The 22,451-nt window shown below is 48.6% G+C and overlaps 1 protein-coding gene and 1 pseudogene across 3 annotated transcripts; one reads left to right on the forward strand and one right to left on the reverse strand.

The window, feature by feature from the left end:
* Positions 1-22,451, forward strand: part of LOC131403112 (adhesion G protein-coupled receptor E1-like) — a 159,273-nt pseudogene that overhangs the window by 61,487 nt on the left and 75,335 nt on the right.
* Positions 17,198-21,431, reverse strand: LOC131403172 (ral guanine nucleotide dissociation stimulator-like). 3 transcript variants are annotated; one of them, XM_058537494.1, is made up of 6 exons: positions 21,269-21,431; positions 19,679-19,747; positions 19,181-19,255; positions 18,084-18,205; positions 17,782-17,882; positions 17,198-17,493 (listed from the first exon to the last, which is right to left on the reverse strand). In XM_058537494.1, exons 1-6 carry the CDS (start codon positions 21,272-21,274, stop codon positions 17,351-17,353), a joined length of 516 nt encoding a protein of 171 aa, XP_058393477.1. In that variant the 5' UTR covers positions 21,275-21,431; the 3' UTR covers positions 17,198-17,350. The 3 variants fall into 3 exon arrangements, with proteins under 3 accessions (XP_058393477.1, XP_058393476.1, XP_058393474.1); XM_058537493.1 differs by lacking the exon at positions 21,269-21,431 and having other exon boundaries at positions 17,198-17,475; positions 19,679-19,903; XM_058537491.1 differs by lacking the exon at positions 21,269-21,431 and having other exon boundaries at positions 19,679-19,903.

The raw sequence follows: 22,451 nt of genomic DNA on the forward strand, positions 1-22,451 counted from the left end.
CCTGATCCTGGGTGTCCCTCAGCAGGGCGGTGTACTCCGAGGATGTGGGCTCCGGGTTGCTGAGGTTCCAGCTGATGATGTGGAAATGTAGCTGGTGCTCTCTCTGGATGGATAAACTCTGGGCTGCAGAGCCTGGAGCCACCGAGAGGAAGAGCAGACAGGTGGAGACTCTCTGCTCCCAGCACAGAGGCTTGGTTGCCCACGGGGTCAGGATGGTAGGTGCAGACGGTGTCCACACTGCTGGCATCCCCATCCTTTTCAGGCCTGGGGAGAGAGGGATGTGGGGACTCTAGAGAGAGGTCCTGAAACCTCTGGGGTGGGGGCCAGAACAGGAAGGAGGAAATGGGAGGACGGGGGGAGACTGAGAGAGGGGTGGTCACAAAAGTGGTCATTAGGGGCAAATACTCAGGGGAGGGTCTCACCTGAGGGAGAACAGTCTGCAACTCAAGGAGAAGAGGCCCAGGCTGCTCTTCTTGAACAAGGATCCAGCTGGGGAGGAAGGAGGAGGAGGAGGAGCAGGAGGGACAGGGATTGGGGGAGGGGCTGGGTGGGATTTAACCCAACAGGAGCTGCTGGAACCAGGGTCTCCCCAGGCTCTGCAGGACCCTCTCAGTGGAGTTGAACGTGGCTGAGCCGTTGCTCCTGTCTGATGAATACCAGAGGGTAGAGATGGGGAAGGTGACTGTGAGGGTCTTCAGGTTGTGCCCCAAAGCTGCAAGACGAGAGGGAGAGCGATAGCCATCACTGAAATCTGGCCTGAGACCACACCAGAGTCCTGCACTCATTATAATCTGTCGTCTTCTCTCCCAGTGGCACCACCACCCACCCGTGTGGTCACCCAAGTCAGAACCAGCACATCTGCTCAGCTCCTCCTCCCTCCCAGTAACACCAATTCCAGTTGCGCACCGGTCCTCACATACACTCCCTGTCTCCATCCCTGTCCCAGCTCAGGGGACTTAACTTCCTTCACCCGGATCAACACCCCAGCAGGCTCACTGGATGCTCTGTCTAAAGGATGTTCTACATGCACCACTAGAAGAATCTTTCTGAAATGAATACCTCACTAGGGCCACCACTGCTCTAGTACCACCCATGGCTCCCTATGGCCTTCAGTGTTTAGTTCAACCTTCTTGACCTGGCACTCAAGGCTCTACTCAATCTGGCTCCTGCTGACCTTTCAGTCTCATTTTATCCATCTACTGCGGGTTAAACTTTATGCTTCACGCAACCCAAATTCATTTCAATTCTCCCCATAGGGCATGTTGTTTCAGGCCGGAGCCTTTGATCATGGAATCCTCTGGGCCAGGAAAACCCTTCATCCTCTAGTTGCCAGGGTCCCTCCTACTTATTCTCAAAGACTCCATTCTGGTGAAACTTTCTCTAGCAAGCTCTTCCCCTCCAAATGATGCCAGGCGCCTCTCCCCGAAACCTCCCACATTGTACTATAACGGTGTGTTAATTTCACAAGACTCGGGGCTCTCTGAGGGCTGGCCTGAGACTGAACCGTCGGTATAATCTTTGTGATCAGCATGATTGCCCTAAAACCAGAATTTCACACCCTGGCTTCCCAGCTCCTGGATCACAACTGGCTGGTGGAGGAGTGGGGCTGGAGAGCTTCTCTTGGGAAGGAAAAGGGGCCCCCAGACACCTGTGGTGGCTTCTGGTGGCACAGGTGATGATCAAGTATGCAGGGACGTGGTGGCTGGCTCGGGAGCTGTGGCGAGGGCTGTCTCAGGGAGGGACAGAGTGGGAGGAGCCCCCAGGCTCACCCGGGCTCCAGCAGTGGCTGTCCCAGGACCACCATTCACAGGTGAAGCATAAATGAGAGTGAGGGGACGGGTGACTGTGTGAGTAGAGGGATGAGCAAGCCTGTGGATGAGAGCAGCCCAAGAGAGTGAGATATGTGAACAAGAGAGACTGAACTCGGAGGAGAGACAGATGGATGGGCAGAAAACTGGACAGACGGATGGGATACCTGGAAAAGGAGGACCAAGGGCGGGGCTTTAGGAGAATTAAAGTGAAAACCACGTGGGGTCAGAATGTGGTGGAGAACATGTCTGTGTCTAAGGCTTTCTCACCCTGGGCTGGGACTCTCCACCAGAACCCGGGAGGGAGAGAAGAGATGAATTAGGGCCCTTCCAGGTGCTTCCCTCACCAAGGACAGCGGGTGAAGGAGAACAAGTGCTCCCCAACCCCAAATGCGGACGGGACCCAGGATGTCAGGGCCAGGAATACTCACTGGTGGTAGTCGGGGCTGCGGCTCCATAGGTGTAATCTGTGGAGAGGAGGCAAGAGGAGCTGAACAAGAGCTGGGGTGAACATAAAGGATTAAGGGAGAGGGGGAATGTAGGGAGCTTTGTGGGAAAATCAGAGGGGAAAGCAGAGGGGAAGAGGGGAGGGGTGATCAGGGGGTAGGCAACGAGATGGAAGGTGGCTGGACCCAGTGATCACACAGTGATGAGAAGACTGATCCCAGACCAGGAGCATAGAGAGATGGATCATAGCTCACTTTAGAGCAACGGAGGCAACACAGAACTCTGACTGGGAGAGACAGTGTGGCTGTAGCACAGCCCCTCACCACTGACGTAGAGGCTGTCCCCGTCCAGGGTGAGGGAGCCCAGGTGGGTGACACCCTGGGTCTCATGGCTCAGCTCCCAGTAGAGTCGCTCTCTGTCCAGCCCTGGACCAGCGGGGGTCAGAGTGGAAGGTGCAGATGATGTCCACCCCAGTGGCTGCCCCACCCTTCTCAAGCCTGGGGGAGGGAGAACCTGGGGACATGGAATACTGAGCAGGGGTCCTTCTGGGTGTGGAAAGCGAGAGAGGGGAAGGGAGGAGGCTGAGGGAGAGGCTGAAGGGGCTGCTCTGATGTCTGGAGAGGCTCTCCTCGGTGTCTCCCATGTGAGACAACCCCCTCACAAGTAAGGCCTGACTTCCTTTAGGATGTGGAGGGGGGCCTGTGAGTGACAAAGAAGGGTGAACACACAGACCTGGGTGAGGGGGCGCCTGCAGGTCTGCACGGACAGCAGCGAGGAGAACAGTCAGTGCCCTGTGCCATCTGACACATGCAGGCAAGAAAGTACCGTTACCTTCTCTCGGTTCTACACTCCAAGGTCTTTTCTTTCTACTTCTTTCCTGCTCCACAGCCATCACCCAGGCCTAGGGAACAGTCACCTTATTCCTCATCTTATTCCCAGCACCTCCCATCTCGCCTCTTAAGTCTACATTCTTAAACATGAAGTCCATCTGAACCCACGTGCTTAGACCAAACGCTAATCACATCCTCCTTCTACTCGCATCTCTCCAGAGTCTTCCCACTGGTCTTAGAACAGAGTCCCAAGTCACCCCTGATCTGGTCCTGCCTGTCCCCCCTCGCTGGCGTGGCTCACACCCCTCACCCTGTGTTGACTCGGCTCAGCCATCCCTCTTCTCAGTTCATGGACACACCAGGCTCTCTGCTTCAGGGGTGTCCTCATGCGGGTCCCTCTGTCTGAAACGCTCTCTTGAACACACTCCCACACCCTCACTCCAGTCTAACCTTCCAACTAGCTAAATCCAGTCCCATCTCTAGCTCTCAAGCTAAATATCAGTCCTTCTCAAGAGGGCTTCCCTGTCCCCTCAGGTTGAGTCACCTTGTGCCAATCTCCCACATCACTCTCATCATTAACTGTCTAAAATCCAAATTCCCAAATACAATATAAATTCCACGGAGGTGGGACAAGGTCTCTCTGGTTCTCCAGGTCCCCATGCATGTGGCCCAGGGCCTGGCTCATCAGATGAGGAACCATCCCGGTTTGTCTAGGACTGCCCTGGTTTGAACACTAAACGTCCTGTGTCCTGGAAAACCCCTCTGTCCTGAGTAAACAAGGATGGTGGGTCACCATAAATTATACACTCAAAGACTATCTATTGCATGACAAGCACACATTCCCCTCAAGAACATCACAGGAAAGCTAGAATGAAAAAGGCACACACACACACACACAATTAGTAGAGGCCAACAACTAAATACAAAATTACTTAACAAGATTCTCTGCAACGTGAATCACCAGACCGTTATTTCAGAAAAATTTCAAGAAACAAAGTTAATTCCCTTTAGAAGGCAAGGTGGTGAGGACAGTCTTTTTAGAGACTAGTGCCCTGCACTGTAATCTACAGTGTTGCTTAGTACTCCTCGAAATGATTGGAAATGTCATAAAGAAAAAAATGCTCAAAATAAATCTGGCTACTGGCAAATTCAATGTTAAATTTGTTATTAATACAAAGAAGTTCCAATCATCTTTTTCCCTCAATGCTCCTATATTTCAAATTTTTGTAGAGGATTTATAGGACTTTAGAAGTCAAGTTGAATGGGTCTAAGGAATGTTGCTGAGTATCCCTGCTAATATTTAATGGGACGTCTTCTAATACTACATACACATGCAAAACATTTCTGTATTTATATTATATATAAATCCTGACTTTTGAGTATTATGCAATGCCGGTAAATCTATATTTTCTACTATAATACACATTTGCAGTTATTTATACTTGTTTTATGTGTTTTTATTTGCATATAACTGTACTTACTGAAATATTTACCACACAGAACCACACACAGCTTACCATCTTTCACTTGAATATAATCCATCAAACATCAATAATTTTTCTCAAGATACCCTCACTCTCAGTGTCCATGTGGTGACAACCTGAGCCCAGGAAAGCCCACTAGCAGGTCTTCTGCACAGCGGAGGCTGCCGGAACCTGCTGGTACCAGGTCGACAGGGTACTCACCTGGTCACACAGAAATCCATGGATCAGCGAGGACAGGTGGACTCTGAGCCTGCTTTCACCTCAAACTTGAGCTCCACGGATGCTTTCCGTGTCTGAGGGGGGAAAAAAACGGAAACAAGCTTTTGAGGCCTTTTATAGGGTGTTGGATGGAAAGGCCACCCAATTCACTTTTCTTTTTTGTATTAACTGATTTAACTGTAACTGTTGGCTGAGACTGGATTTTCCCGATTCCTATCCAGTCACCTGCTCCCCAAGATGGGAGGAAGCAGCTTCGTGCTGTGTGCACTTGTGTCGCTCAACTCACTTGGCTGGACAGAGACTTTTTGGTGACCCCAGACCCTTTAAACAAGTTTGTCATTTAGGGACCCTGTAAGTGACTCGCTGACTTATAAACATTTCCCACACTTCATTCAGGGCTCGGGAGATTTTCAGGCCCTGGAGCAGGTTTCCCACCCTCGGCACCATTGACATCTGGGGCCGGATGATTCTCTGTCAGGCCGTCCTGGGCCCCGGAGGATGCTGAGCAGCATCCCTGCCTCCCCCTCTAGAGGCCAGGAGCGCCCCCATTAGTAACAACCCAAACACCGCCTCCAGACGCGGATAAGCCCCCTGGGGACAAAATCACACGGAGGACGGTGACGGGGACTCTGAGGAGGGGCCGGCGGCGCCCGGAGCCGGGAGGAACAGCAGCCTCGGGCGCCCTGACGAACAGCCCGGGGAAACGGGGCTCCGGGGGGACGGAGGGACGCCGGGCCCTGACGGGGCTGCCCGCGGCCCAGGCCCCTCCCTCGACCGCGACCGGAGACGGGACCGCCCGCCACTCACCGCGCCTCGCCCCTTCGGCCGAACGTCCACGGGAATGCGGTCCGCGCCGAGAAGACTGGACACACCGCGCAGAACTCCCGCTCCATCCACGGCGCCGCCCGCGCTTCCGCTTCCGGTCTCGGGCGGGCGTTCTGGGAGGACGGAGTTTCGGGGAGGACGGACGTTTGGGGGCTCTGGGTTGAGGCGGCGTGGGGGGCGGGGCAGGGGGCGGGGCAGGGCGGGGCCGCGCACCCCAGCCTCGGGGGAGGTGTCTAGTTTCTAGAGTTAATGTGAGGCCGGGCCGCGGGCTGGGTCAGCACCAGGGACAGGGACCAGGCCTAGGGGCGGGGCTGTGGGTGGAAACCAGCTCTAGAGGCGGGGCTGTGGGCGGGGACAAAGGGCGGCGGGGCAAGGGGCGGGGACCAGGCTGTGGGCGGAACCAGGCCCGAGTGCTGTGCAGAGACCAGTTCCAGGGGCGGGAAGAGGCGGGGGTGGGGCTGGAATAAGTCTGGCCGACTTCACAGTGGGAGGAAATCAGCTCCAGGGGCGGGGCTGGAGGCGGGGCTTTACGTGGACCCCTAGACTGTACAGGTAGCTGGATGTTGAACAGCTTTTCTTCATTCCTTTCCTCACGTTTATACAGCCTCATAGAATGATGTGCCCATATTTAGAATTATAAATTTTTTGTGCGTGTTTGCTCTTCTTAATTTCATTAAAAAATTGGGTCATATATTCACATTTCTCTACAACTTACTGTCCCAAGACAGTAGATAAGGATATAATGCTATTTTAATTTTAATTTAAAAATCTGGGGGGAGGGAGGCCACTACGTCGTAGATGCACGTATAGGAAAACTTCAAAGAGTGGTGCAAAGTCAGTAAAATATTCTCACTCTATCACTGTCTCCCAGTCCTTTTGCACAGAGATAAACATCCTTTTCTCCTCTATCCTTCCAGACATACTGTGTATATGTGGGCCTGTGTATATGTTCAAGCCCAAGAGTGAGGTCCCCAAGCAAAACCTGAAGCCCATGAATTGTCTCATGTGTCAGAAGTTACTGAAAAGAGATTTAAATTTCTGGTGGAAGGAGATGAACTAGTGATGAATCCATAGGAAGACAAGAAAGAAATAAGGGAATTTTACCATTTAAAAGGTCAAAGGAAAAAGTGAGAAAGAAAATGTGTTCATAATATCTGATGTAGCACATCTCTGGATAAGATTCGTATGCTATAAAATGGTAAACACTTATGTCATAAAACAGTAGACATTGAATTTTGATTTATCCTAATTCATTAAATAGTTATATTGGGCAAGGGGAATTATGTTTTTAATGTATGTAAGAACTCTTCATGCTGATTTTTTCAGAGAAGAAAGAAACTATAAATAGTCAAAAGATGAAAAATGAAAAAATGTATGAGTAGCTAATATAGAAATACAGATTTTCAACCAGAAAATTTAAAAAGTTGTTTTTGGAACCAGAGTCAAGAGTGGGGAAGGTAGCTTTTCATTATAAGGCTTGAAGTATTATTTGAGAGATGTGCGTATAGACACACACACACGCACACACACGGGAGCCTGAATTTGTATTCCAAAGGGATCCTGTAACTCTACAAATAATTTGTTACAAGGATTCACTTTACAACAGTAGAACATATTTTGAAAACTACAGACTTCAAGCCAAAAAAAAAGCTCTCATCATCCCGGTGGAAAAATGAATGGGGCATCACTTTCCAACCGACATGGTGATAAGCATTTTACATATATTACTCTTGAGTATTTTCACAGCAACCCATAGGAAGATGGTATTATCTATCTCCATTTTGCAGATGAGGAAATTGGTGACAGCATATTGCTAAAATTTTCATATAAGTTCTCAATAGATATTGTTTTATGTTAAAATTGTTTATTGAATTTTCTTTTCATTAATAAAACGATATATGCCATTCTTACAAATAAGCAAAGGGCGTGTAAAAACAATTTAGCAAAACGACAGTTTCCTTTTGATATAATTAAATAGAACAATCACTTTATTATTTTTCTGCTCTCTGCCTCACATCTAGGAAGATATTTCCTATCCTAAAGGCTTACTAGAAAACTCTACTAAAAATCAAGAATCAGGGAATACCCATATTATGCAAGGTTCCTGAATACATGCAAAAAAAGCCATTATAACAAGTTTTTGTACAAAAATCTTAGATCATTCATGAACTGATAACGACACAAAACATGATTAGGCAAGGTATTTCTGTAGAATGACAAATATTTAAACTTTAGACATTTAGAAAGGTAGTTCATTACAGTAACTAATGTGTATAAGAAGAAAATTTTCAAACTCATTAAGTGCCAGGAAAACGTTTGACAAAGGCGCTGCAATATTATTCAGAATAGCCAAGAGATGGAAACTACCTAATTGTGCATCTGTGGGTGAAAAGATTAAGAAAATCTGGGGCATCTATACAATGGAATATTATTCAGCCTTAAAAAGGAAAGAAATCCTGTATTCAGAATTGCTTGCCTGGATCATTTCAGTAGTCATGTGCTTTCTTGCTTAGCCCCCTCTGGTCCATTCACCAACCAGAAACCAGGGTGATCCTTTCACAATGTAAGCGCCACGACCTCTAATGGATCCCTAAAAGAGATTTTGGAGGTAGACTTCCTGGGTACCAGCTGTGTGACCTTGGACAATTATATAACCTCTAATATTCCTCATCCATACAATAGAGGTTAATAGTATTGTCTCCATAGCATTGTTGTGAGGATTAAATGAGTGAATACGTGTCAGATGCCTAGAATGTGCCTGGCACATGGTAAGGCAACATGAAAAATTTAACTGTAAATATAACCAAATTAAATATTGTGATGGCCTGTTAATTAAGTTGAACAATATGAAATTTCTAATATTCAACCATTTTGACCCATTATTATTGTTGAATAAATGATAAAACTCAGTCTAGGCAGGTTGTGTAGAGTCAAAAAGGATCGGATAAATGAAAATATTATTAGAAAAAATAAGCTGAAATAGATTGCTTTGCAATTTACAAAGCAGTTTCTCATACTTTGTTTCATTTAATCTCTAGAGAATGCTTTTCAGGGTATTATTACCACTGACTCTGAAGGAGTAACTGACTTGCCCCAAATCACACCACATTAAATAACACAATTAGAGTGGAAACATCATTTCGAGTATAAATCCCATATGATATTTTGTTTTCCCTTCATAATATCATCCGTCTTCTCAAGAAAGCGATGAAATAATGCTGATTCATAGGAACTTAGTCTTAAAGAGACATACTCTCAGATGATAAACACCATGTCTTTGAAACAGGGGTGTTGCGAGAAGAAACATGGGACCCATGCTTTCTGGGTTTTCAAGTCCATACTTAGAGTTCTGGGAAAGAGTAAAAGAAGGGAAAGGGTGAAAAATAGTCCAGAATGAAAAATGTTTGACGTATATGTAACTTTATTGATCACCTCAAGATTCTCTTTTTGTTTATGGTCTGTGTCACCCTACTAGAATATAAATGCTCTTAGGGTAGATCACTGCTATCTTGCAGCAAATGGTAGGGACTGAGTAAATATTTATTAAAGGAATGAAAGTGGCCTTGAATACATCTGCTCTTGACTCACCAGAGAACAGCCCCATACTAGGCAAATGGCATCATTAGTATAATTTTAAAAATCATGTCCTCATTAACTCGTAACCATGGATTCAAGGCTCCCATTTATTTCATACTTTCGAAGTACAGAAGAATTCTGGTGTATTAGGGAATGTTTCCACAGCCTTGCTGTAAAATAAAGCAAGACTTTTTGGCCCATTGATTGCTGGTTCCAGCAGGGCCCATCTCTATACTTACCTCTAAACAATTAACTATAGGTTTATTATCCCAATGAACAGCAATTTGGTATGGAACCTGTTTTATCAGTGTCATGCAAAAGTAGACATTTGATATGTCTTTAAGTGGTGATATGGATAATAATGTTGATGCAGAAGAAGACAACTAAAAATTCTCTCTGATCTTTGTTAAGTGTATCTGGGTGAAGGGTATCTTGGAATGACTGGATTTCAGACCTCAAAAAGACTCATCCAACTCTTCATGTTACAGGTGAAGAAAATGAGGTCTAAAGATGTTAAGAGATTTGACCAGGACTAATTCCTGGGACTAGAGAGAGATCCTCTGATTCTCAGCTGGCCACATTGTCATAGCATCTCCAGCTCCAAACAGCCAAGAGAAGCAAGTCTGTTGATTTCTAGGTAGAAGTGATTCCCCTGCACGTTTTTACTTTCTCTCTCTTAGATGCCTGCTCTGCCCTGACAAGGAATTTATCTGATGTTTACGCTACACTTAAGAAGAGGAAAATGCTCCTGGCAAACATTATTGTGATTCGGTGTGGCACTGGAGAGCGCAGTCATGAAAAAATGAGAATCAAAAGAATAAGAGGTAAATAATATTAGAGAAGAAGAGAAAATCTATTATTTGAGTGGGACATAACTTATAAAGTTTACAACTGGTAAATAAGTTGAGGAATGTGAAAGGAAGCTGTAATTCCTATATGAAACATCAAAAATACTGTTATATGAGCAAGAATTAGTTTAAACACAAAGGAAAAGAAAGGGTGAGTCCACTCTCTCCTCCTGACCTGGGACACCCATTGTTTCCTGCCCTTGGACATTAGAGGTGCTGGTTCTCAGGCCTTCAGACTTCAGCTGAGTTATACCACCAGCTTTTCTGGTTCTCCAGCTTGCAGATGGCAGATTGTGGGACTTCTCTGCCTCCATAACCTCTTGAACCAATTCCTGTAATACATCTCCACATCTCTATGTTTATATATATATTCTATTTCTATTTCTCTAGACAACCGTGACTAATACACGTGGATGACAAAGTCCATAGTAGGTGCACAGAGAGGAACTTTCGCAAAGCAAAGGAGGCTCCCCCACCCCACAGGAGAAAGCAACTCATCCTATCCTGGCAGCATGGATCAGCACATGCACGCGCGCACACACACACACACAAACACAGCTAACTTTAGAAATGTACTCAAGCTCAAACTCTCTCTCTCTGCCCTATAGGTCATCACAGTGGTTATTTCCACATGGCATGTTATAAATTCTTTGCAGTTTATTATGTCTTTCCTCGTGTTAAGACTAGGTCAAACAGGGGCGGTGAGTCTGTTTAGCTTTTTTGTAGATCACAGGTTTTACACCAGAGTTTTGCATGTAGTAGGTGCTCTATAAATAGAATGACCAAATAGTTTTCTCTCCAAACTGGAACATATTGAGGAATGAAAAGGGTAGTATTAATAATTATGATAGGACAACAGGAAAAATATCTGCTGAAGACAGAAATTGAGGATTTAAAAGGTAAGGTGAACTGATCAGTTTTACATTTTAAACAGATCACTGTAAGTAGAATCTCGTAGGCTGATTACAGGGAGAGAGGATTTGGAAATCTTAAGCTGTAATTGCCAATTTATTGCAGTATACCAGAAAAACTTGATATCTTTGCATAAATGTAGTTAAGTGGATGGGTTTAAAATATTTCAGGAAGTGAACTTTTAGTATTTGAATTAGATAGGTAGGTAGGTAGGTAGATAGATAGATAGACAGATATAATATACGAGCTCTTTTTGTGTGCCAAGCCATATGAGAACACTGTTGAGGGAAACATCTAGAAAATCTACATTAGTCATGTCTATATGGAGTATCCCATTTAGTGAGAACTGAATATTGAAAGAAAGAGATGATGCACATATAAGTAAAGTAGAACAAAATATCAACAAAGAGGAAAAATGGAGTTTTGTAATTTAGGTTGCTAGAGCAGGAGAGGTCACTGTGTGGGAATGGTATTTTGTGTCATTTCTGAAAGGTGATTAGAAATGATTCAAAAGTGAAGAATCTGTAGGAGGATTCAGGAGGGTGGATGGATGGGTCATTGATATGAATGTGGGGTGGCAGAGTGTCCAGAATGACACTCAGGGACAGACAGGATATTAGCACAAACAGGTGAATTTGGGAACACTGAGAGAGAAGTGAATTATTTGGGAAAGTGTTTTTTTCAATTTGGAACCTGGACACTGTGAGTCGAGTCATCACTGATGGGCTGAGTGGGCAGGTACATATTTGGGTCTGGGGGGCAGAGTCAGATCTGTGCTGATTCTTTGAACATTTTTAGCTCATTAGTGGTATTTGAAGCCAGTGAAATGGATATGATTGCCTAGTAGGAGGGTGCAGGTGGACAGCAGATGTCAGAGCAGGGCTGACTTCTGGGAAGCATCAGGCATTGTGGGTTGGTTATAAAGAGAAGCCAACAAGTGACTCAGGAAGTTTGGAGCAGGAGAAGGACAGTGTAGCACTGGTGGATCCCAAGGACAAATGAGCTTTCTAAAGGAACTTGAAGGCCACAAAGTCACATGCTACTGCAGGACATGTCAGACAAATAATGAAAAGGCCACATTGGAATAGTAAGAGCCGTGACCTGTGAGCTAAGCAAGAGAAGCATCCACAGAAGGGGGACATGGGATCGGTTGCCAGTGTGGAAACAGAGGCATTGGGATGTAAGTGAACTTTTCACAATGAGTCCCTGGCAGGAGGAGGAGAGGGAGGACATCGAGGGTGAGGGGCATTAGGAACAATGGATGAGGGATTGGTTTGTAGATGGTAGAGATTTGTGCATATTTGAAACATGAGGCATGATCCCAGTAGGGAGGTGATTGAAAGTACTGCGAATATTGAAAGCATGAGGTCATTGAAATGGAAAGATGAGATGAAAATCAGAATGGTTTTAGCTAAGAAAGAAATATATCTGTATAAAACAACAGAAATGGTGTGATAAATGAATTGCTTATGCGGAAAATTTCTAGATCTGATGACTAGAGTGTGAAATAGTTCTTGTGTGGTGGTTAACAATTTGTCTGTGAGATATGAAGTAGGTCAAGAGAAAATAGTTTTATGGAACTCAAGAAATGGAAAGAAATTAACAGAGCATTCAGGAAGCGTTAGAGAATGCATGGAGGCCCATTGGTTGCTGCTGATTCTCTGTTGGGACCCCCAGGCTCCTCGTGTGCTCTCTCTTCAGCGGTGATCCTCAGTGCAGGTGTCAACATGGCATGGCAGGAATTTGGAATCATCCAAAGTCAGAGGCTTGCAGGGCAGATATGATGAGAGTAAAGAATTAGGGAGCGTTGTCAGTGGGTTATTGAAATGATGGACCACAGAATCCAAGATTAATATGGAGGAATAGGAAGAGAGAAGGAAGAGAGCCTTGTTAAGATACTCTAACTGGAGTAATCTATTTTCTTAAAGAATGGTTGTATACGGTAGAGTTCTTTGTGTAGAAACTAGAAATGTGGAAATTTGTGGTGAGAATGTGGTGTTTCTGAGTTACTGATTTACAAGCAGGAGAATTTTGGGTGAAAACAGGCTCTGGGTGTGGAAGTGAGTATCTAAGGGTGGAAGAGTGCGTGATTTCATTAGAGATGGGACACTCAAAGGAGTTATGGAGTCCTTGGATCTCTGTGTCCCAATAACGTAGGTTACAGGGTACCAGCATGTGTATAGTTGTCAATGATAGAGAAGGGAAGAGAATAACATCCTTAAGCAAGACGGAGGAGGCAAGTTGGTCTGGATTTGCACTGATAGTGACACATCAGCTTGATAGTGTCCCAGAATCCCGTTCTCAACGTCTGATGCCTATATCAGCAGCATCAACATCAGCTGGGAACGTCTTAGAAATGAAAATTCTCCGTTGCCTCCCCAGACCTACTTGGGTTGAGTTCCAGCAATCTGAGTTATAAAAACTCTGCAATGATTGTAATGGACAGTATGATTTGAGACACATTTCTCCAGGGAGAGAAAGAGGGTGCAATATCCAAATGAGCTGCGAACATTCTCCATGGATGGTAGTCTTCATCCTCCTCTTTGTTCAAATTTTGCATTTTATTCTGTTTTTAAAGAGAAAGCTCAAAAAATATGTCCTAACTTCATAGTAGAAACAATGAGACCATGAAACTAAAACCAAGTAGAAAACTGAAGTTCTATACAGTCTGAAGGCTGAGCAGCTGTATATTCCAGAGGTCAGTTACTAGAATCGCTTCCCATCCTGGCAGTGAGGTCATGTGCAGTCAATGGGAGGAGACCTTGGAGAATCCCCAGCAAGTCTGTGGATACAGGAGACTGCAGGGACTCCAGGCCTGCAGCAGTGAAGGAGAACTCTTAAGTCCTTTGGATTCACAAATACCTTAAAAACAGTTGCACTGGGGGGTCCAGGTGAATCCCTGGGCCGTGGCTGAAGCTGAGGGGTCTGCACACCAGCCCTGAGCCCACCCCTGGCCAGTGTCCATATTGGGCAGAGATGAGTCCTGGTTTGGGTCTGGGTCTCTCATAGCCCCTCTGCAGGCAACGAGCATCTTTTGGAGATATCAGGAGACAGACACAGAAAGTGAAGAAAAGCATGGGAGGGAGTGACTGTGGCCTCGAGGACAGACGAGATTGCCCGGGAGGCAGAGAGAGCAAGGAGCCAAGAAAGGCATCCTGAAAACACAGTGAGAAAAGCAACATGGGTGCTGAAGAAAAAGAGAGGGATGTGGTTGAGAAATTCCCCATGAGACAGGCTTGACTCTCACAGCATCTCTTTGTAACGTCCGTCGTGATCTTTACCTTTCATGATAACATCAATTTTTATTTACCATGATTTTTCTTCCTTTTTATATTAAAATTGATAGGATAATCGATGCTGAGGAATTAGTGTTTTGAACTTATATCTGTTTTTTCATTGAGTGTTAACTCAATGAAGAGATGATACCTACTTGAATGAGATTTATCTTTTAATATATATTAAATCTGATTCCATAAATTATTCTGATTTTGCATGTAATTTTTTTTTTTTTTTTTAGCTGAGGGAGATTCACCCTGAGCTAACATTTGTTGCCAATCTTCCTCTACTTAGTATGTGGGTCACCGCCACAGCATAGCTGCTGAGTGTTGTAGGTCCACACCTGTGAACAGAACGTGGGCTGCCAAAGCAGAGCTTGCCAAACTTAACCACTAGGCCAGGGGCCAGAACTATGATTTTGCATCTAATTTTAACATAAAATCCATCAATCTTTCTCTTCTTTGTCACATGTTAATTCAGACATAGGTCATTTCTGTATCATGAATTAAGTATCTCTTGTTTGTTACCTGGCAAACCTGTGTAGCTTTGATTTTGGAATCTTAAAAATGAGCATACCCCCTGGGGGCATTATTTTCCCCGTAGAGAACCTTGGCAGCAGACTCATTGCCTTCCTTCCCACACTAGATCCAGAGTCGTGGAAATGTGTTCGCCTTGCACACAGCACAGAGCACATAGGAATTACTCCACAAACATGTGGTAAGTGAACAGTTGGTGGCATCATCAGGTCATTCACAGAACGAGACTGAGAGAGAGCTTCCTTAGGTCAGGAAGGAGAAGCATTCCTTTATATTTTCAATCAATGTTTTAATTTGTAACATTGTAATGTGAACACCGAGTATACTATTTGTATCAAAATTGTGTTCTGAAAGTTTTCAAAAATCTCTAAATCTCAGAGTAGAGGAAAATCAACCTCTGTGAACCTGTCACTTGCTTCAAAAATTATCAACTCGTATACCATCTGGCTTCGTTTATCCTCACACCCACCCCGCTAGAGTTAACCAGCTGAGATGACTGAGAGCACATCATTTCAGCTATAAATATTTTCAGTTTCTCTTACAGATGAGGGATTTTTTGAACACAAACACACTAATGTTATCACACACAAAAATAAAAGTGTCATTCCTATAATCAACTATCTGGTCAGTATCCAAAGTCCCCCAGTTTTCTCAAGATGATTTCCTGGTTTTGCATTTTATTGGAGTCAGGATCTTTAAAAAACCCTTTTTTTGCAATTGCTTGATGTGTTTCTGAAGTGGCTTTTACTCTCTTACTAGTTCATGCATCTTGATGTTTGGGTGGGATATGCCTGTGTGTGTTTACATGTCTACACCAAGCTGTGAATTCTTTCTTTCCTGGATGGCAGTGCCCTGGCAGGAAGGGCCTGTGCTGTGGGAACCAGGATTTCTACTCTGCATCTGGCTGAACTGAAAAGGCGTCCCTGGGTGACACTTGCAGCCTTCAGAAAGGAGGGGGAAGAAGTACCAAGGAATTCAAGACAATGGCCCTTGTCTTACAGGGTGTTTCCAGGGCATGATGTTCAAAATGCCGGGTGGTAACCCTTTAGCTCCTAGTCGTAGGGTGGATTCTGGGTGTGAGCTCAGAGTAGTGTCTGTTTACCACCCATGTGGGAAGCGTTTCAGTATTTTAATTGGTAAGTTTGTGTCTGTTGTGTCTGTGTTGTCTAAGATGGGTTGCATTCCCCTGCTGGACCCACTCCTATACCTGCCCCTCTCGTGCCTCATCTTTCAAAACTCCCAACAGGCAAGTTTCACATCCCTGTAACACACATCCACATAACCACAGCACAGACTGGGGAAAAGAACACAGTCATCCCAGGGGCTACGTGCTCTATGCGCTCAGGCCCAGCTGCCCCTTTGGGACAAGTCAGTAACAACACGACTGAGTGTGTAAACTAGTGACTGTCTGAGACCATGGACCTCAGAACACCAAGGTCCCAGATGTCACCCTAGGCAGCAATGGACAGTGTGGGTCATTCAGTGGCCAGGATTAAGGTCTATTATCTTGGCAAACCAGAGGTCACCCCGATCCATCAGGCCCAGCCAGGGAGGAATGGCCACGATGTACCTGACAGAGAGGCTGGGGGCCTTCTACGGAATTTCTGCCCAAAAAGAATCATATAAGGAAATGCGGGGATGCTGGAAATCCTAGTTCACAGGGAGTGGCGAGGTTTATGGAAGAAAGTCCTATTGTAGGTTTAAAAGCTGCCTCATGAATCTTTTCCTCTGGATATGAAACAAGTGGGAAAAGGACTTCCATGGCATGGGCCAGGATCCCAGGAGGATTCCAATCTAGGCGAAGGGTGAACAGGGAGCCCTAGAGGCGGCCTGATGGGGATGTCCTGTCGGCCCTTAGTCCATCAGCACATGGTCTTCCTCTGGCCTTGTCTTTTCCACATGCAAACTTTTATCTTTTTACATTTTTTCCTCATTTAGTGTTGATGCAAATCTAGAGACTGATTAGAAAACGGTAACTTCCAATAGTTGGTCAAAAGAAACCTCAATGGGAGAAGCAGAAAACATCCTTCTTCCTGGAAAGCTGTAGAAAGACAGCCGCTGCCCTGGGGAAGGACATGGTCCTGGCAAGTGGTATTTGAAAGACATCTGCATTTCAGTGGTTGTTGCTCTGCCTGGGAAAGTCCCTCCAACCTCTACATCCAGGGAGATCTGAGGGGCTGTCTCTGCTCCTGGCCCAGGTGAACCACACTGAAATGCACCTGTCCTCTGAGGAAGGGGGACTTGAGGGTGTCATTCAGTAGCCAGGGAGGGGACTGGCCGTCCTCCCTTCTCCCACATACCATAAGCTCTGACCATACATGAGTTCTTAATTCAAGGCGGAATGTGAGATTCTGTGTCTCATTTACATGAGCATAAGCAGTGAAAGAACCACACCACAACACCCAGGCTGTGACAGAAACAGAACTTACTGCAACATTCAAATCTGATATTTACTCTTAAACATATACTAATGCTCCTCCTCAATGGATAAACAGTCCCTGGGGTGCAGATGTCAGGGATTTGGAGGGGGGTCGTGCCCTCCGCCTGGGGCTTTAGGGGAAACCAGGGAAAGTCTTCAGATGTCCTCCTTCACTTGGGGTGGGGGGGGAAGAGCTGACCCGGTGCACCCCGAGGGTCCCAGTGGCCCTGCTGCTCAGGAGGAGCTGCACTTGTGGTCTCCAGAGGGTTATGGCTCCTTGCCAAGGGCACGGTGGCTGAAGAGAAGAAACAGACTATTTTGGGGAACCTTCCTGAGATTCACGGCACACCTCCCTGCCCCACAACACTCTTATCCAAACCCTGTGCCGAGTGCTCAGTCCATCAACAGCACCTCGTTTGTCCCTGATGGGGGAGGCATCATTTAGCATCACTCATTTAAGAGGAGGCAACCGAGTCCCAGAGAGGAGAGGGGAGCGGCCTGTCCCAGGCCTGGCCAGCACTGGAGCTGGGATCCAGGCCCATGCTTAGCCCGAAGCTGTACTGAGCCCCTGGATTCAGTCGCTGCTGCTCCTGACACTCACTCGGCCCTGAACTGGAGGATGTCCGGTTCCTCTTTCTCCTGAAGAGCCGCATTTTGCTCGTCTTCTGGTGTGTGGGCTCCAGCCGGCAGGAGAGGCAGTAGCTACAGGACAGAGTGGCCTGTGAGCTACCAGGAGCCGCACCTCAGGTGTCCCTCCCAGAGCCTGCCAGCAGCTGAGTCCCGGTGCCCCATGGGTCACCACGCAATGAGGTCTGGGGCTGATCAGGGAGCCAGGCCCCACGCTCTGCAGCCGGCCGGCCGAGCGAGTCTGGCCTGCCCTCACCCAACTCCTGTGCCCCTCACCTCTCATCAACACTGAGGGGCTCCATCGCCTGGAACCAGGCCCCAAATCGCTCCTCGGGATTCAGGTCATATTCACTTGCAGCCTGCTGGAGCAGCTGGATCTTCCTAATGACTTTGTATTTCTGGGAGGAAGGACAGGATGCAGACAGGTCCCGGGTGGGGAACCCTGCCAGGGACTTGTGCGGAGTGAGGATCTGGTCTGGGGTCTGTGCTCACTCGGGAACCCTCCTTCCTTCCCACTCCATTCAGGACTTGCCTGTCCTCACAGTTGGCTTGAATTAGTTCCTCATCCAGGAAGGTGTCCTTGATGCCAGCCCCTCCCGCACCCGCCAACGTGATGGGATTCCCAGCTTTGTAGCATCTAACTGTCCCAACAAATATAAGACCCGAGGGATGAGGACACGTGACATCTTGCCACGGGAGGTCTGTGATTTCCACTTCCCCACCCTCCCCACAGCTGCTGACCTCACGCCATTTCTGGAAGTTGACCAGATTTCCCTGGAAGGGAGACAGCCAATGTCCATCAGTAACGGCCCCCTAAGCCCATAACCAGCCCCCATCCCACCCCTTCTCAGGCTGCAGGAATGTCAGGGCCCAGCAGAGGGCAGACCTTCCACAAAGAGAACTTGACACTGGGCCAGGCTCTGGGCTCCAGAGCAGGAGGGACAGGGGAGCTGAAGCCAGAGACCTTGCAGCCCACCCATTTCTGATGACAGACGGGAAGACTGAGGCCTCAGGCAAAAAGGGACAGCTGGACCACAGATGTGCTTCCTCACTTGCAGGGGCTGATGGCACTCCCCCAGGGGCAGGGCCCAAGGGGGAGGCTGAATCCAGCTCAGACACAGCCTCCTGCAGCTTTGCAGGCAGGCAGCTATGAGCTTCACTAGTCCTGAGAGCCTGGTAGGGGGCTTACGCGGAGCCTCCATTCACGCATCACTAAGACGGGCCTGACTCTGACTCCCTAGCTCCCAGGGGTGGCCATGATGCTCTCATGAGAGGAGGTTTGCCAGGTACAGAGAGCTCAGGGCCCAGTGCAAGGCTCTCGCCTCCCAAATCACAGGATCCTGCTCCCTGGCCCCACCTCCAGGCTCACTCACTTGTAGATCATCCTCCATCCCAATGTCCAGCAGTTTCAGGTGATTGAGGAACGTGCCCAGGAAGGGGACGACACCCTGTGAAATCAGGGTGGGAGTGGGGATGAGTCCCAGCTCTCAGGTGCCCCCATGGACCCTCCCCCAAATCCCTTCACCCCAGCCTCCTGCCCACCGCAGACTCCCACAGAGAGCAGCCTAGGACCCTCACCAGCCTCCCCCCTGTTGCACCCTCCAGGACCACCCAACGTCCCCCGTCAGCTACCAGGGGCGGCTTTTGGCAAATCCCAGGGTGTGCGGTCCCTGCCACTCCCCCCGCAAATCCATCTTGCGCCCAGCCATTCCAGGCCTCCTCCTGGTCACTTCCAGGGCAGGCATTTCAGGCTCTGGGGCTCCAGGAGCTGGGCTGGAGGAGGAGGGACCCCTCTCTTGGGGAGGCCTCCAGCCGTGAGGGGTGAGACCCCCTCCTCTGACACCTGGACCCTCCCCCTCAGGCCCCCTCACCTGCTGCTGCTGCCTCTCCTGGGCTCCCTGGGGGTCCATCTCTTGGGTGGCCCACACAGAGTTCACCTCCTGCAGGGTCAAGGACAGGCTCAGGGAGGCCATGCTACCTTCCCCGTGTCTCCCAGGCCCCTGATCCTGGACCCTGGACATCTGATGTCTATGGCGGCTCCCATTCCAGAGTGATCTGATTCTAGATCACTCCCAGCTCCAACACTCCCTCCTCTGTGCCCTCAGGCCTGCCTAGGCCCCTAAGCCTCTCTCCTCCTCAAGAAAGTGTGAGGAGGACTCCCATGCCTCCCAGGGTCCCCTGAGGACTGTGTCATCTGACTGTCACCAGTGCTCTCCCCTCCCCCCTCGAGGAGGAGGAGCACAAAGCCGCTGCACATTCCTCTCCCCCTTGTACCTCATCACCCCTGTGAGGCCTGCACCACAGATCATCTCCCTCCATTTCCCAGATGAGGAGACCGAGGCCCACAGAGGGGTGGTGACTTGCTCAGGGGCCACAGAGGAGAGACCACTCCCCCTCCCAGCCAGAGGCCCTGGCCCCCGGCCTTCACTCCTCCTCCAGACACACCTCTGACCAAGGCCCTGTCCTCTGGACTCTCGGGGTGTGTTGAGGCCCTCAGTCAGCCTGAGCCATGGATCGGGAGGCACAAGGTGTCTCAGGGGGCATATCCAACTGGCTTCTGCCTGTCCCAACCCCTGGGGTTTTCTGACTCCAGCTGGACCTGAGGCCATGCCAAAGGCCTCAGCTCCCTAGGATCCCCTCAGGATGGTCCCTGCACAGAACTCCTCCTTCATTCACTCAGGAAGGGGACCCCCTTGTGCCACATCTGAGTGACAGTGTAGGGGGTGACCAGGGCGTTGGGTGATGGTGACATTTGCATCCTTTTTTACTTGGAACCTTCTAATGTCCTGCCAGGAAGGTCCATTAAGAATCTGTAGGTTCCCCGATAATTCTCATTGCCATCTGGGGTGTATCCTTATCAACAAGTCACCTGGGGAGACTCTCACTGAGTTTTCAGCAGTAACCACTATCGGGATAGAGTGCAGAGTCCCAGAAAGCACACAGTTCTGTGCCAGATCCACCATTCGTTCCAAGGCTGGGCAGCCCCTGTGTCCACCTGGCCTGTGTGACCACACAGTGCCCGTCCCTGGGGCAGGCAGAGTGCCCTTCCCTGAGAGGTGCAGTGCAGATAGAAGGAGCAGCAGGGACCTGGCTTCCTGAGGACAGACCGGGCTGCTTTAGGAGGAAAGGAACCCCCACCCACTCCATCCACCCGCCAGCCTGGAGGAAGATGAGGGCCAGCTGATGGGCCCGCATGGAAGCTAGAGACCTGCTCATTCTGCCAGCTCCTCACCTCCTGGAACAGTCCAAAAAACACCACTCTATCCCGTGACCAAGGCCTCCTGCCCCAAACAGTCCCCACCTGCCCTTGCAGCTCACACCACCTGCTTCCTGTCAATCTGGACAAAACAGACCGTTATGTCTCAGAGAAACTTTCAGTGAAAAACTAGCCAAAGCACACTCTGCCTGGTCCCTCCTCCCCCCTCCCCTCCCCTCCTTCCAGATCTCCAGCCTCCACGCACCTCCATGAGCAGCTTCCTGCTCTCCCGCTGGTCCGTTTTGCACAAGGTTTTAAATTTTTGGCAGTTCCTCCTGAGGAGGGAAAAAAGGAAAGAAACACTGTGGGGTGGTTTAAGGGTAAATCCCTTTTGTTTGAAAACCCAGAATTATCCAGACAGCCTGGATGAGCGTTTTCAATGTGTGCTCTGAGCCCTGAGGTCTCTGGGACTGGGGAGGGAGCTCTCCTGTTGTCACCTGGGGCCTTCGTTCTCTTATCTACTGAACAAATCTGTTTTAAACAGTCTTGATTTCAGGTGGACAGAGAGTTCTGTTGCTGCAAAGCAAACCCTTGAAAATGTTCAATTTAGTTCGAGCCAGGGTCTGGCACTTAGGGAAACTGATTCCTAAAGCAGAACCACTGGCCTAAGTTTCCAGAAAGACTCCAAGCCTCCCAACCAGGTCAGACCCTGTCCCCAGGGTTCACTGTCTCCCAGGATGTCCCAGCTTACTGAAGGGCAGTGGCAGCCCTGTGGGGGGTGTCTGGTTCACCCAGGTGGTGACGCATGGAGAGAGGCCTACGCACCTGGACACCCGTCCCCACGTCTTTTTTAAACGCTGAATGGAGGGGCTCTGCAGGGCCCAGAGGATGGCATGGAGTGATGAAAGGTTCCTCAGGCCTTTGCACTCCTGGGGAAGGGAAGGGAATGAGCTGTGAGGGGAGCTGGAGCCCTGCTTCCTCTGGCTTTGGTCACCTCATGGACGTCCCCTGTCCTGGATGAGACAGAGGCTCTGGAAACCTGAGAAGAGCACAGCTAGACCCTGATGAGGAACACTCCCAGGGAGGAGGATTTTAGCTCAAGCCAAGGAAGGAGCCCAGGAAGGGGTGAGCATCCCACCACTGGGACCAGGAGTCAGGTCATTGAGACACTGGCAGGAGGGGCCTAAGGACTGTGCAAAGGCTCAGACCACAAACTTCAATCCTGACAGCTGGAAAAGGAGAAGGGGCAGTTCCCACGACTCCAGAGAGGGGCTCAGAGGGCCTCCCACATCTTACCTTGGCCACCTGGATCCAGAGCTCCACCAACCTGGCCCTGTCCCGGGCTGTCATGGTCGGGTCCCCGAGGCAGGTGGTGATGACACATTTGACCACTCTGATAAAGTGGGTCATGGTGGCACGAATGGTGGGTGCCAGGAACTCATTGGCCC

This window comes from Diceros bicornis, unplaced genomic scaffold, assembly GCF_020826845.1.
Source record: "Diceros bicornis minor isolate mBicDic1 unplaced genomic scaffold, mDicBic1.mat.cur scaffold_55_ctg1, whole genome shotgun sequence".
Lineage (NCBI taxonomy): Eukaryota > Metazoa > Chordata > Mammalia > Perissodactyla > Rhinocerotidae > Diceros > Diceros bicornis.

Coding starts and splice junctions, on each gene's coding strand:
- LOC131403172 (XM_058537491.1), bottom strand. CDS start 19,828: ATGTCCAGGGTCCAGGATCAGGGGCCTGGGAGACACGGGGAAGGTAGC. Junction 18,206..19,180: donor GGATGGAGGATGATCTACAA/GTGAGTGAGCCT, acceptor CCTTCCTCCCAG/AAATACAAAGTCATTAGGAA. Junction 17,494..17,781: donor ATCCTCCAGTTCAGGGCCGA/GTGAGTGTCAGG, acceptor TCCCCAAAATAG/TCTGTTTCTTCTCTTCAGCC.